We start from the raw sequence: 15,345 nt of genomic DNA on the forward strand, positions 1-15,345 counted from the left end.
ACCCTGGGGTTACGGGGTTTGATGATATCCTGGGATTATGGGGATTGATGATACCCTGGGGTTACGGGGTTTGATGATATCCTGGGATTATGGGGATTGATGATACCCTGGGGTTACGGGGTTTGATGATATCCTGGGATTACGGAGTTTGATGATATCCTGGGATTATGGGGATTGATGATACCCTGGGGTTACGGGGTTTGATGATATCCTGGGATTATGGGGATTGATGATACCCTGGGGTTACGGGGTTTGATGATATCCTGGGATTATGGGGATTGATGATACCCTGGGGTTACGGGGTTTGATGATATCCTGGGATTATGGGGATTGATGATATCCTGGGATTATGGGGATTGATGATACCCTGGGGTTATGGAGTTTGATGATATTCTGGGATTATGGGGTTTGATGATATTCTGGGATTATGGAGTTTGATGATATTCTGGGATTACGGGGATTGATGATATTCTGGGGTTATGGAGTTTGATGATATTCTGGGATTACGGGGATTGATGATATTCTGGGATTATGGGGATTGATGATACCCTGGGGTTACGGGGTTTGATGATATTCTGGGATTATGGGGATTGATGATATCCTGGGATTATGGGGATTGATGATACCCTGGGGTTATGGAGTTTGATGATATTCTGGGATTATGGGGTTTGATGATATTCTGGGATTATGGAGTTTGATGATATCCTGGGATTATGGAGTTTGATGATATTCTGGGATTACGGGGATTGATGATATTCTGGGGTTATGGAGTTTGATGATATTCTGGGATTACGGGGATTGATGATATTCTGGGATTATGGGGATTGATGATACCCTGGGGTTACGGGGTTTGATGATATCCTGGGATTATGGGGATTGATGATATTCTGGGATTACGGGGATTGATGATATTCTGGGATTACAGGGATTGATGATATTCTGGGATTATGGGGTTTGATGATATTCTGGGATTATGGAGTTTGATGATATTCTGGGATTATGGGGTTTGATGATATTCTGGGATTATGGAGTTTGATGATATTCTGGGATTATGGGGTTTGATGATATTCTGGGATTATGGAGTTTGATGATATTCTGGGATTATGGGGTTTGATGATATTCTGGGATTATGGAGTTTGATGATATTCTGGGATTATGGGGTTTGATGATATTCTGGGGTTATGGAGTTTGATGATATTCTGGGGTTATGGGGTTTGATGATATTCTGGGAATACGGGGATTGATGATATTCTGGGGTTATGGAGTTTGATGATATTCTGGGATTATGGGGTTTGATGATATTCTGGGGTTATGGAGTTTGATGATATTCTGGGATTATGGAGTTTGATGATATTCTGGGGTTATGGAGTTTGATGATATTCTGGGGTTATGGAGTTTGATGATATTCTGGGATTATGGGGTTTGATGATATTCTGGGGTTATGGAGTTTGATGATATTCTGGGATTATGGGGTTTGATGATATTCTGGGATTATGGGGTTTGATGATATTCTGGGATTATGGAGTTTGATGATATTCTGGGATTACGGGGATTGATGATATTCTGGGATTACGCGGATTGATGATATTCTGGGGTTATGGAGTTTGATGATATTCTGGGATTATGGGGTTTGATGATATTCTGGGGTTATGGAGTTTGATGATATTCTGGGGTTATGGAGTTTGATGATATTCTGGGATTATGGGGTTTGATGATATTCTGGGATTATGGGGTTTGATGATATTCTGGGATTATGGAGTTTGATGATATTCTGGGATTACGGGGATTGATGATATTCTGGGATTACGCGGATTGATGATATTCTGGGGTTATGGAGTTTGATGATATTCTGGGATTATGGGGTTTGATGATATTCTGGGATTATGGGGTTTGATGATATTCTGGGATTATGGAGTTTGATGATATTCTGGGATTACGGGGATTGATGATATTCTGGGATTACGCGGATTGATGATATTCTGGGGTTATGGAGTTTGATGATATTCTGGGATTATGGGGTTTGATGATATTCTGGGATTATGGGGTTTGATGATATTCTGGGATTATGGAGCTTGATGATATTCTGGGATTACGGGGATTGATGATATTCTGGGATTACGGGGATTGATGATATTCTGGGGTTATGGGGAATGATGATATTCTGGGATTACGGGGATTGATGATATTCTGGGGTTATGGGGAATGATGATATTCTGGGATTACGGGGATTGATGATATTCTGGGATTACGGGGATTGATGATATTCTGGGATTATGGGGATTGATGATATTCTGGGGTTATGGGGATTGATGATATTCTGGGATTATGGGGAATGATGATATTCTGGGATTCCGGGGATTGATGATATTCTGGGGTTACGGGGATTGATGATATTCTGGGATTACGGGGATTGATGATATCCTGGGATTACGGGGATTGATGATATTCTGGGATTACGGGGATTGATGATATTCTGGGATTACGGGGATTGATGATATTCTGGGGTTATGGGGAATGATGATATTCTGGGATTCCGGGGATTGATGATATCCTGGGATTACGGGGATTGATGATATCCTGGGATTCCGGGGATTGATGATATTCTGGGGTTATGGGGAATGATGATATTCTGGGATTACGGGGATTGATGATATTCTGGGGTTACGGGGATTGATGATATTCTGGGATTACGGGGATTGATGATATCCTGGGATTACGGGGATTGATGATATTCTGGGATTACGGGGATTGATGATATTCTGGGGTTATGGGGTTTGATGATATTCTGGGATTATGGAGTTTGATGATATTCTGGGATTATGGGGTTTGATGATATTCTGGGATTATGGAGTTTGATGATATTCTGGGATTATGGGGTTTGATGATATTCTGGGATTATGGAGTTTGATGATATTCTGGGATTATGGGGTTTGATGATATTCTGGGATTATGGAGTTTGATGATATTCTGGGATTATGGGGTTTGATGATATTCTGGGGTTATGGAGTTTGATGATATTCTGGGGTTATGGGGTTTGATGATATTCTGGGAATACGGGGATTGATGATATTCTGGGGTTATGGAGTTTGATGATATTCTGGGATTATGGGGTTTGATGATATTCTGGGGTTATGGAGTTTGATGATATTCTGGGATTATGGAGTTTGATGATATTCTGGGGTTATGGAGTTTGATGATATTCTGGGGTTATGGAGTTTGATGATATTCTGGGATTATGGGGTTTGATGATATTCTGGGGTTATGGAGTTTGATGATATTCTGGGATTATGGGGTTTGATGATATTCTGGGATTATGGGGTTTGATGATATTCTGGGATTATGGAGTTTGATGATATTCTGGGATTACGGGGATTGATGATATTCTGGGATTACGCGGATTGATGATATTCTGGGGTTATGGAGTTTGATGATATTCTGGGATTATGGGGTTTGATGATATTCTGGGGTTATGGAGTTTGATGATATTCTGGGGTTATGGAGTTTGATGATATTCTGGGATTATGGGGTTTGATGATATTCTGGGATTATGGGGTTTGATGATATTCTGGGATTATGGAGTTTGATGATATTCTGGGATTACGGGGATTGATGATATTCTGGGATTACGCGGATTGATGATATTCTGGGGTTATGGAGTTTGATGATATTCTGGGATTATGGGGTTTGATGATATTCTGGGATTATGGGGTTTGATGATATTCTGGGATTATGGAGTTTGATGATATTCTGGGATTACGGGGATTGATGATATTCTGGGATTACGCGGATTGATGATATTCTGGGGTTATGGAGTTTGATGATATTCTGGGATTATGGGGTTTGATGATATTCTGGGATTATGGGGTTTGATGATATTCTGGGATTATGGAGCTTGATGATATTCTGGGATTACGGGGATTGATGATATTCTGGGATTACGGGGATTGATGATATTCTGGGGTTATGGGGAATGATGATATTCTGGGATTACGGGGATTGATGATATTCTGGGGTTATGGGGAATGATGATATTCTGGGATTACGGGGATTGATGATATTCTGGGATTACGGGGATTGATGATATTCTGGGATTATGGGGATTGATGATATTCTGGGGTTATGGGGATTGATGATATTCTGGGATTATGGGGAATGATGATATTCTGGGATTCCGGGGATTGATGATATTCTGGGGTTACGGGGATTGATGATATTCTGGGATTACGGGGATTGATGATATCCTGGGATTACGGGGATTGATGATATTCTGGGATTACGGGGATTGATGATATTCTGGGGTTATGGGGAATGATGATATTCTGGGATTCCGGGGATTGATGATATCCTGGGATTACGGGGATTGATGATATCCTGGGATTCCGGGGATTGATGATATTCTGGGGTTATGGGGAATGATGATATTCTGGGATTACGGGGATTGATGATATTCTGGGGTTACGGGGATTGATGATATTCTGGGATTACGGGGATTGATGATATCCTGGGATTACGGGGATTGATGATATTCTGGGATTACGGGGATTGATGATATTCTGGGGTTATGGGGAATGATGATATTCTGGGATTCCGGGGATTGATGATATTCTGGGGTTATGGGGAATGATGATATTCTGGGATTCCGGGGATTGATGATATTCTGGGGTTACGGGGATTGATGATATTCTGGGGTTATGGGGAATGATGATATTCTGGGATTCCGGGGATTGATGATATTCTGGGGTTATGGGGAATGATGATATTCTGGGATTCCGGGGATTGATGATATTCTGGGATTACGGGGATTGATGATATTCTGGGGTTATGGGGATTGATGATATCCTGGGATTATGGAGTTTGATGATATTCTGGGATTACGGGGATTGATGATATTCTGGGGTTATGGGGATTGGTGATATTCTGGGATTACGGGGATTGATGATATCCTGGGATTGCGGGGATTGATGATATTCTGGGGTTATGGGGATTGATGATATCCTGGGATTATGGAGTTTGATGATATTCTGGGGTTATGGAGTTTGATGATATTTTGGGATTATGGGGATTGATGATATTCTGGGGTTATGGGGATTGATGATATCCTGGGATTATGGAGTTTGATGATATTCTGGGGTTATGGAGTTTGATGATATTTTGGGATTATGGGGATTGATGATATTCTGGGATTATGGAGTTTGATGATATTCTGGGGTTATGGAGTTTGATGATATTTTAGGATTATGGGGATTGATGATATCCTGGGATTATGGAGTTCGATGATATTTTGGGATTATGGGGATTGATGATATCCTGGGATTATGGAGTTTGATGATATTCTGGGATTATGGGGATTGATGATATCCTGGTATTACGGGGATTGATGATATCCTGGGGTTATGGGGATTGATGATATCCTGGGATTACGGGGATTGATGATATTCTGGGATTACGGGGATGCTGAGACCAAGTGGGCCCACATCAGAGACGCCATCTATGAGTCAGCTTTGACCACCTACGGCAAAAGTGCGAAGAGAAATGCAGACTGGTTTCAATCTCATAATGAAGAGCTGGAACCTGTCATAGCCGCTAAGCGCATTGCACTTTTGAACTACAAGAAAGCCCCCAGCGATTTAACATCCGCAGCACTTAAAGCAGCCAGAAGTACTGCACAAAGAACAGCTAGGCGTTGCGCAAACGACTACTGGCAACACCTATGCAGTCATATTCAGCTGGCCTCAGACACCGGAAACATCAGAGGAATGTATGATGGCATGAAGAGAGCTCTTGGGCCAACCATCAAGAAGATCACCCCCCTCAAATCTAAATCGGGGGACATAATCACTGACCAACGCAAACAGATGGACCGCTGGGTTGAGCACTACCTAGAACTGTACTCCAGGGAGAATGCTGTCACTGAGACTGCCCTCAATGCAGCCCAGCCTCTACCAGTCATGGATGAGCTGGACATACAGCCAACCAAATCGGAACTCAGTGATGCCATTGATTCCCTAGCCAGCGGAAAAGCCCCTGGGAAGGACAGCATTACCCCTGAAATAATCAAGAGTGCCAAGCCTGCTATACTCTCAGCACTACATGAACTGCTATGCCTGTGCTGGGACGAGGGAGCAGTACCCCAGGACATGCGCGATGCCAACATCATCACCCTCTATAAAAACAAAGGTGACCGCGGTGACTGCAACAACTACCGTGGAATCTCCCTGCTCAGCATAGTGGGGAAAGTCTTTGCTCGAGTCGCTCTGAACAGGCTCCAGAAGGTGGCCGAGCGCGTCTACCCTGAGGCACAGTGTGGCTTTCGTGCAGAGAGATCGACTATTGACATGCTGTTCTCCCTTCGTCAGATACAGGAGAAATGCCGTGAACAACAGATGCCCCTCTACATTGCTTTCATTGATCTCACCAAAGCCTTTGACCTCGTCAGCAGACGTGGTCTCTTCAGACTACTAGAAAAGATCGGATGTCCACCAAAGCTACTAAGTATCATCACCTCATTCCATGACAATATGAAAGGCACAATTCAACATGGTGGCTCCTCATCAGAGCCCTTTCCTATCCTGAGTGGTGTGAAACAGGGCTGTGTTCTCGCACCCACACTTTTTGGGATTTTCTTCTCCCTGCTGCTTTCACATGCGTTCAAATCCTCTGAAGAAGGAATTTTCCTCCACACAAGATCAGGGGGCAGGTTGTTCAACCTTGCCCGTCTAAGAGCGAAGTCCAAAGTACGGAAAGTCCTCATCAGAGAACTCCTCTTTGCTGACGATGCTGCTTTAACATCTCACACTGAAGAATGCCTGCAGAGTCTCATCGACAGGTTTGCGTCTGCCTGCAATGAATTTGGCCTAACCATCAGCCTCAAGAAAACGAACATCATGGGGCAGGATGTCAGAAATGCTCCATCCATCAATATTGGCGACCACGCTCTGGAAGTGGTTCAAGAGTTCACCTACCTAGGCTCAACTATCACCAGTAACCTGTCTCTAGATGCAGAAATCAACAAGCGCATGGGTAAGGCTTCCACTGCTATGTTCAGACTGGCCAAGAGAGTGTGGGAAAATGGCGCACTGACACGGAACACAAAAGTCCGAGTGTATCAGGCCTGTGTCCTCAGTACCTTGCTCTACGGCAGCGAGGCCTGGACAACGTATGCCAGCCAGGAGCGACGTCTCAATTCATTCCATCTTCGCTGCCTTCGGAGAATACTTGGCATCAGGTGGCAGGACTATATCTCCAACACAGAAGTCCTTGAAGCGGCCAACATCCCCAGCTTATACACACTACTGAGTCAGCGGCGCTTGAGATGGCTTGGCCATGTGAGCCGCATGGAAGATGGCAGGATCCCCAAAGACACATTGTACAGCGAGCTCGCCACTGGTATCAGACCCACCGGCCGTCCATGTCTCCGTTATAAAGACGTCTGCAAACGCGACATGAAATCGTGTGACATTGATCACAAGTCGTGGGAGTCAGTTGCCAGCATTCGCCAGAGCTGGCGGGCAGCCATAAAGACAGGGCTAAATTGTGGCGAGTCGAAGAGACTTAGTAGTTGGCAGGAAAACAGACAGAGGCGCAAGGGGAGAGCCAACTGTGCAACAGCCCCAACAAACAAATTTCTCTGCAGCACCTGTGGAAGAGCCTGTCACTCCAGAATTGGCCTTTATAGCCACTCCAGGCGCTGCTTCACAAACCACTGACCACCTCCAGGCGCGTATCCATTGTCTCTCGAGATAAGGAGGCCCAAAAGAAAAAATGAACAGGGATTTATGATATTCTGGGATTACGGGGTTTGATGATATCCTGGGATTACGGGATTGATGATATTCTGGGATTATGGGGTTTGATGATATCCTGGGATTACAGGGATTGATGATATTCTGGGATTACAGGGATTGATGATATTCTGGGGTTATGGGGATTGATGATCTCCTGGGATTATGGGGTTTGATGATATCCTGGGATTATGGGGTTTGATGATCTCCTGGGATTATGGGGTTTGATGATCTCCTGGGATTATGGGGTTTGATGATATCCTGGGGTTATGGGCTTTGGTGATATCCTGGTATTACGCTGTTTGATGATGTCCTGGAATTACGGGGTTTGTTTGATATTCCATGCTTCATGGGTTTGATGAATAAACTGTGCATCTTCTTCAGTCCGTATTATCATCCAAGAGTAGACTGCAGAACGTGGCATCCTCTGCGACGATGAGTAATGAGAGCATTTTGCCACCGCTTGGTCGCTTGGGACCTAATATGTCTAATTGGAACAGTGGAGATCGGGGTCGAGCTCCAGCAGCAGGAATTCACCTCAGTCCGGAGATGGGTGGAAATCCACTGGTGTTCTTCCAACTCCAGACCATAGGAAATGGTGAGATAAGTTTATAATTCCAGTTTTTGCCTTCCATACCTCACCATGTGCACTTTCACTGGTTGGTATTCTGGTTTCCAGTGACTGGGAGATGCCATTAGTCTGGACTCTACTTAGTGGAATTATTAAATAGTTTGGGCTCTAGTTCGTTGTTGAGCCTAGGAAGAGGAGGGGGCCATTTAAGCCTTGATCCTATTCTGCCATTCATTATGGTCATCGCTGATCTGCAACCTAACCCCATATCCCTTAATATCTTTGGTTAACAAAATTCTATCAATATCAGTTTTAAAATTAATTGAGCATTAATTGCTGTTTGCGGTATCTTTGTGTGTAGAGGTGTTTCCTAATTTCACTCTTGAAAGGCCTAGTTCTAATTTTTAGACTATGCCCCCTAGTCCTAGACTCTCCAAACAGCAGAAATAATTATTTTCTATCTACGCTATCTGTTCCCCTAAATATCTTGAAAACTTTAATCTGAATTCAGGGAACATAACCCTAGTTTGTATAATCGCTCCTCAAAATTTAACACTTGGAGTCCAAGAATCATTCTGGTAAATCTACTCTGCAGTCCCTCCACTATCCTATGGTGCAGTTAATCTGACCTTAGGTTAACAGGAGGTGCAGTTAGCTTGGGTTTTGGTTACTGGGATGCTCTGGTTACTGAGTGGTGCATTTAGTCTGTGCTCTAGTCAATCTGGGTTCTGGTTAGCGAAAGGTGTAGTTAGTCTGTGATCTGGTTTGTGGAAGGTGCAGATATTCTGGGTGGTTTGGCTATTCTGGGCTCTAATCAGTCAAAATACTAATTACTCTGGGCTCTGGTTAAGGGAATTATCGATTAGTTGGTGCTCTTGATAACTGGGAGGTGTGGCTACTTTAGGGTGTGATTGGTGGGAAGACTGTTAGTCGGGATTCTCATTAGTGGAATTATTAGTCTTGGCTCTGTTTAGTGGAATAATTAATTAATCTGTGCTCTGGTTAATAGGTGATTAGGTTAGTCTGGCTACTGATTAGTGGGAGGTACAGTTAGGCTGGGATGTGGATAATGAATTAGGAATTAGTCTGTGCTCTAGTTACTGGGAGGTGCAGTTAATCTGGGCACTGATTAGTGCAAGGTAATTAGTCAGGATTGTAGTTAGTGGAATGATTAATTAGTCTGGGCCCTAACTTTCAATGATTGACCCGCCTTCTGAGAGCAGATTGGTTACCTGCCCTTTGTACCGCCTCTGTTAAAAGCAGAAGTGGGTGGGCTCGAGGCAGGTTAGGTTCAGATTTAAAGTTACAGAGTGTCTCCTGACAACGCAACCAAGTGCCGATGTCATCACTGCGGTCCAAACTGCACCCATGTACAGAATGCATTCATCTTTGCTCATGTGCGAAATGCACCCGAGCTTTGCCAGCTTGCCAGTACTAATACGCGCGAATATGTCATCATGCCAAGGAACGTCAGCCTCCAGTGCGGCTTTTGGAAAGCGGCCTCAATCGCCGCTTCTCTTCCCCACTCCCTCCCGCCATTCTCTCCTGTGCCTGCCTGCTCGCTACTCCGTCCCACCACTCCCGACGTTTTGCCACTGCATCCCGCTGCTCGCTTCCCACCTTGCCACTGGCACTCCACTTGTTCCCCTCCCACCCCTCCCCCCCACATCCCGCCAACCTGCTGCTTCTCCAGGGGACATGAGGAAAAGCTTTTTTACCTAGAGGGTGGTGGGTGTCTGGAATTCACTGCCCAGATCACTGGTGGAGGCAGAAACCGTCAACTCATTTAAAAGGTACCTGCGGTGCCGTAACCTGCAAGGCTACAGACCAGGTGCTGGAAGATGGGATTAGATTGGGTGGCTAGTTTTTTCAGCCAGCGCAGATACGATGGGCTGAATGGCCTCTTTCTGTGCGTTACTTTTCTATGGTTCTATGAGGCTGCATTTGTGCCTGTGCCAATGTGGTGCCACCTAGTGTTTGCATTGTCAGCAAATGCGGCCTTAGAGTTATTAACAGTTCAACTTCCCACCCGACCCAAACCCACCTGTTTTGGGGAGGTTCAAATTCTGCCCATTGTCTCTATGCCCCAGTGAATCGTGCCTGGGAGCATTTGGCTGGATCAGTGTTTTCGGTTTGTGGGAGTCTTGGTTGGGGGACACACATGATCCTTTGGTGGTTTGTCCAGTGCAGTTGTGATTTAGAAGGGATCGGATTGAAGGTAGATTGTAAATCCCAATTCAAATGATAAATGTGTATATTTAAGAATGTGTTATTGATTCCTGTAGAAATAACTCATATAGAACAGCTGGAATCAAAACCACAAATGACATCCTCTATTACTGTGACACTGATAAGCCATCCCTCCCTGTTCTTCACCATACCATCTTCCTCCAGTGCCTCTCTTCTGTTGTCCAGCTGGGTGGGACTGCCCTTGCCCGGTTCCATTCCAACCTTTCCAATCATAGAGACCATCTCCTGCAATGGCTTCTCTTCCCACTCTTGCACCGTTACCTCTGGTGTCCCCCAAGGATCTATCCATGGCCCACTCATATTTGTCGTCTACATGCTGCTTCTTGGCGCCATCATTGAAAGCCACAAGGTTAGTTTCCACATGTACACTGACAACTACCTCACCACCACTGCTCTTGACCCCTTCACTGTCTGTATTTTCAGGCAGCTCATTCATCATCCAAACCTGGATGAGCTAAAAAAAATTCCTCATTGGGAAGGCTAAAGCTTTAACATATCTGACATATCTGTGCTACTCTAATTCTGGTCTCTTATGCATCCTGCACTCCTTTCTCCTCCACCCTCAGTGACCATGCCTTCAGCTGTCTACACTATTCCTTGAAAACACTCCCAGGGCAGGTACAGCAGAGATTAGATACAGAGTAAAACAACTTCTACGGTAGGGTTACCCAACATACGGCATGCAGGCCAGGATCCGGCCCGACAGAGGTTTCCATCTGGCTCATGGGTGTAAACTGTACCCGGGGCCGTTCCTCATCCTCGCAGGGCTCTAAGACTCGAAATGGGAAATTTCCCATTGTCTTCTTCTTGCAGAGCGGCCTTTTTAAAAAACATCGCGCTGTCAGTTTCACAGCTGACAGCTGCTGAAGCAGGAACCCGCTTCCCAACTTTGACAGATTCGGGGCTTTCCGACATTTTTTAAAAGCCCAAGGAAATCCCAAATCTGTCTGCTTCAGCAGCTGTCAGCTGTGAAACTCAGCACGATGTTTTTAAACAAACTGACCAATCACAAAGCTGCTGTGCTGAGCACTCCTGCTCAGTGCAGTTGTCAGGGAGAGAGAGAGAGAGATATAGAGAGAGGTGGGAACAGATAGTGGGGGAACACAGAGCGAGGATGACACAGAGCGGCGGGGAGCAACACAGAGAGGGGGGAACACAGGGAGAGAGGCAGAGAGAGAGATCAAGATCACTCCTGACGGATGGACATCTATCCAGAATACTCTGCATCGCTACATCAAGTGAGCGGACAGAGATTGACTACTTATTAAAGCAAAAATAATGCCAGTGTGTCACTAAATTAGTTTTCAATATAGTGACGAGAAAGTAAGTCAATAAATTAGTCTTCTCACTGAAAGCCTCTTCACAAAAATGTACATTTGCAGTTGTTTTTGTAAGTAAATTAAATTTTTCATGCCTTTGTCTTTCGAAATTTTCTCACCGGCCCCCCCCAGGCTGAGCAAATATTGTAATGAGACCCTCCTCCCAAAAAGGTTGGACATCCCTTTTCTACAGGATCCCATCAAACACTCCCAGGACAGGTACAGCCTGGGTTAGGTACAGAGTAAAGCTCCATCTACAATGTCCCATCAACACTCCCAGGGCCGGTACAGCACAAGATATACAGTAAAGCCTTCTGTACAGCCAAATTCTTGTCGTTGTGTTAACAGTGTCGCTAACGCTAAGTATATTATTTTTTATTTTTAGAAGGAAGCACTGACATTGTGCAGCTGTCGGCAGTGAGTGGTGAGAAGATCTTCAATAAGTACATCCTGCCCAGCAATCCCATGTCGCCAGGTGCTGTGACCATTACTGGAATACAGATCATGGGTGGAATCTTGTACCTGAGAGGAGAACCTCAACTCACCTGCAGTCTCCAGGAAGCCATGACAGCTTTCCTTCAGTTTCTGCAGTCTCTGGACAGGCCTCTGTTAGCAGGCCACAACATCTGGGTCCGTGACTGTCAAATTATTTACAAGGTGTGGGGAGACCTCTTCATGAAAGATCAGTTTGCCAGATGTGTAACTGGATTCCTGGATACAATATGGCTGGCCAGGGATATTGTTCCTAGGTCAAAAGTCAAGAACTATAAGCTGAAGAATTTAGTAGCGGCCTGTGTTGGGGAATTATTTGCTACGGATGGGACTCTGAACAATGTGAAGGCCTTGCAGGAGTTATACTCTGTTCTAAACCCTATTCGGGCGCAGACATGGAGGAGTCAGTTTTCCCTCTCCCAGCTCGAATGCCGAGTAACCCTGCAGCCTCTCTTTGATCAGGAAGTGATATCCCGTCTGGTTGCGGATAAACTTGCTTTTCAGGAGATCAGCCTGAATATCCTTCAGCTGGTCCACTATAACGACCCTCAGTCTGGCCTGAGAGAACTGGTCAGAGCTAGTGGCAACCTGGAACTCACAAACCCCCAGCTTGTCATTAATAAAATCCGGTTGTACTTAGAGCTTCAGAAAGTGAAGTGCAGGAATATGAGGCAGAGCGTGAAGGTAGAGAATAAATAGAGCAATGGTTAACTGGCAGCTGCGGCAAGTGTAATCCCTGCGGAAGGTCATAGAACCACTCGATTATCTGATTGTTGGATGGAGGAAGCTCCTGTTATAAATTGTCTGCTGAATTTTATTCTATAGTGTCGGACACAACAGTGCAGTATTCAATACTAGAGTAATAGATTGAGACCATTAGATGGTGTGACATGCGGTAGCACAGCTGATATTCTCTCTCTATTCTTGGATCACTCACCCAGTGGACCTGGTGTAAGGCCAGAAAGTTTCAGGCTCACATACCCATTTGTGCTGAGTTAACTGATATCTATTCCTGGGCGAGGCAGGGAGGAGAGCATCAGCCAGTGTTCCTGCTCTTGTTCACTATCTTGTGAATCCCCCTGGAAAGTTCATGGTGTACAGAGATTGGGCGAGAACACAATTGTGCTGAACTTTGGTGCCTCCAGTGTTAAAATAGCTCACCGGCATTCAGACGTGAAGAATTGGCACTGGGGGAGGGAACTGGTCAGCAGCTGCATGCCAGCAAGACGTAGTACATCTGGATGCGGGGAGTGGAGGAGTGCACAGTCTGGTGCCAACATGTGATTTTCAACTTTGCTGCCAGCAGGAGGCTAAGCTGTGGGTATTGTAGGGAAGGATGTTCTTGAGCCAGGTTGGCTTCTGTTTGGGTGGTGAAAGCCACCAGCGCATGCAGCTTGCAACATGACGAGCCAGGCGATGGATCTTCCATTAGTGAACCGTCAGACTGAGCAGTATATCCACAGGGCGTCCTGGGGCACATCGAGACACCTGCCCCCCTGACCATTCTCCCTAAAGGTCTACAAAGGAAACTCAACCTGAGCCGAATGCCGGACCCGGAAGTCTGACCCGAACCCGACACGAATTCGGGTCCCATCGGGTCGGGTAGCAGGCCCTTACCCATGTACTGACGTAAAGGCCTGCTAGCCGACCCGACCCTGACTAGTCCCAATAACATGTGTTGGGTTCGGATTGGGTCGGACTTCCGGGTCCGGCATTCAGGCTTGGGTCGGGTTTCCTTTGCAGACCTTTAATTCCCCCCAACCCCAGACCCCCAAAGAAGCACTACAGCAGAATAAGGAAGGTGTGGGACCAATATCTGAGAGAGGCCCAGATCTCTCCAACACACCCCCACCCACCCAAAGCTGACAGACCCCCCCCCCACCCCAACCCTTCCTTCTCACCTCATCAGTTAGAGCCACTCCCTTTTACAATTGCACAAAGTGTTTCAGAAGGTCAATCAGGAAGCTATCAATGAGAGGAACCTCATTTAAAGGAACCCCTTTAAATTTTTTTGCACAGCCACCTACGCACGGTAACTTAAAGGGCCCAACTTGTGCGGCACCTGCATGGGAACTTTCGGGTTGCTGCATGGCCGCACAATGTAGAGGGATCATTGGACTGGGGACAGGTGCGGAGAGTTGCCAGGCAACATTCTGCTTGGCCCACTTGGTAAAGGCAGGCTGATGTACAAAAAAATTAAAATGAAATCCTGTCCACCAGGAGTCCAGGCTGATTGCCTGGCCTGGTCGCCACTGTGGGACCCACATCACCTCACTGGGCATTCCGTCATCCAGGGATACACATGAGCCTGACTGACCCTCAGAAACAGGACCTCCTGGTGTAGGGTCTCGATGTCCATATGGGTGGACATGGTGTGCGCTCCTTAAAATAAAAAGAAGAAACCCCTGGAATTGGTGGAGACCCACATGACAGTCAAGGCTATTCGGACACATCTCCCATGGTACCAGTCAGACCACTCACTCAGATTAATCCCAGGTATCTACCTCTCCCACAAACTGGCTGCTTGTCCCCTGCCTGCCCAGACATGCCATGCCATTACAGTCATCATTGTCTGCGGAAAGTTAAAAATTCTGAAAAGAAATGCAATCGATTTCATGGCTTTGTGTCGGACAATAGAGACAAATTTCAAAATATGAAATATGCGAAAGTATTCTTTAACATTTTTGAAATAAACAGTTTTTAGTAAATTTTATGAAGGTTGTTTTAATACTTGTTCCATTGATCATTTGGGTCTTTGGGGAACTTTAACTGCTATCTCTCAGGCTGTTCTTACTGAAAGGTATAGTGCTGGTTAAATGTCAGGGTTGCTTATATTGTGACTAAATATTCTGCCATTCTCTGTTGTTTTTATATTAAATTAGCCAGAAACATTCAGTCATTCGTCACTTTGGAAACATGTATTAATGACATT

At 45.4% G+C, this 15,345-nt stretch overlaps 1 protein-coding gene across 5 annotated transcripts in view; it reads left to right on the forward strand.

Moving 5' to 3' along the window:
* The window catches only part of LOC137382868 (protein PML-like), a 100,031-nt gene extending 84,905 nt beyond the window's left edge, over positions 1-15,126 (forward strand). For 4 of the 5 annotated variants that reach the window (XM_068055408.1, XM_068055406.1, XM_068055405.1 and 1 more), the window contains 2 exons: positions 8,166-8,379; positions 12,307-15,126. In XM_068055408.1, coding sequence (XP_067911509.1) covers positions 8,166-8,379; positions 12,307-13,112 — 1,020 coding nt within the window. In that variant the 3' untranslated portion in view covers positions 13,113-15,126. The remainder of the gene's footprint in view (positions 1-8,165; positions 8,380-12,306) is intronic. The other variant, XM_068055410.1, reaches the window with a different exon arrangement.
* Positions 15,127-15,345: the final 219 nt, after the last annotated feature.

Source organism: Heterodontus francisci, chromosome 23 (assembly GCF_036365525.1).
Source record: "Heterodontus francisci isolate sHetFra1 chromosome 23, sHetFra1.hap1, whole genome shotgun sequence".
NCBI classification, from domain to species: Eukaryota; Metazoa; Chordata; class Chondrichthyes; order Heterodontiformes; family Heterodontidae; genus Heterodontus; species Heterodontus francisci.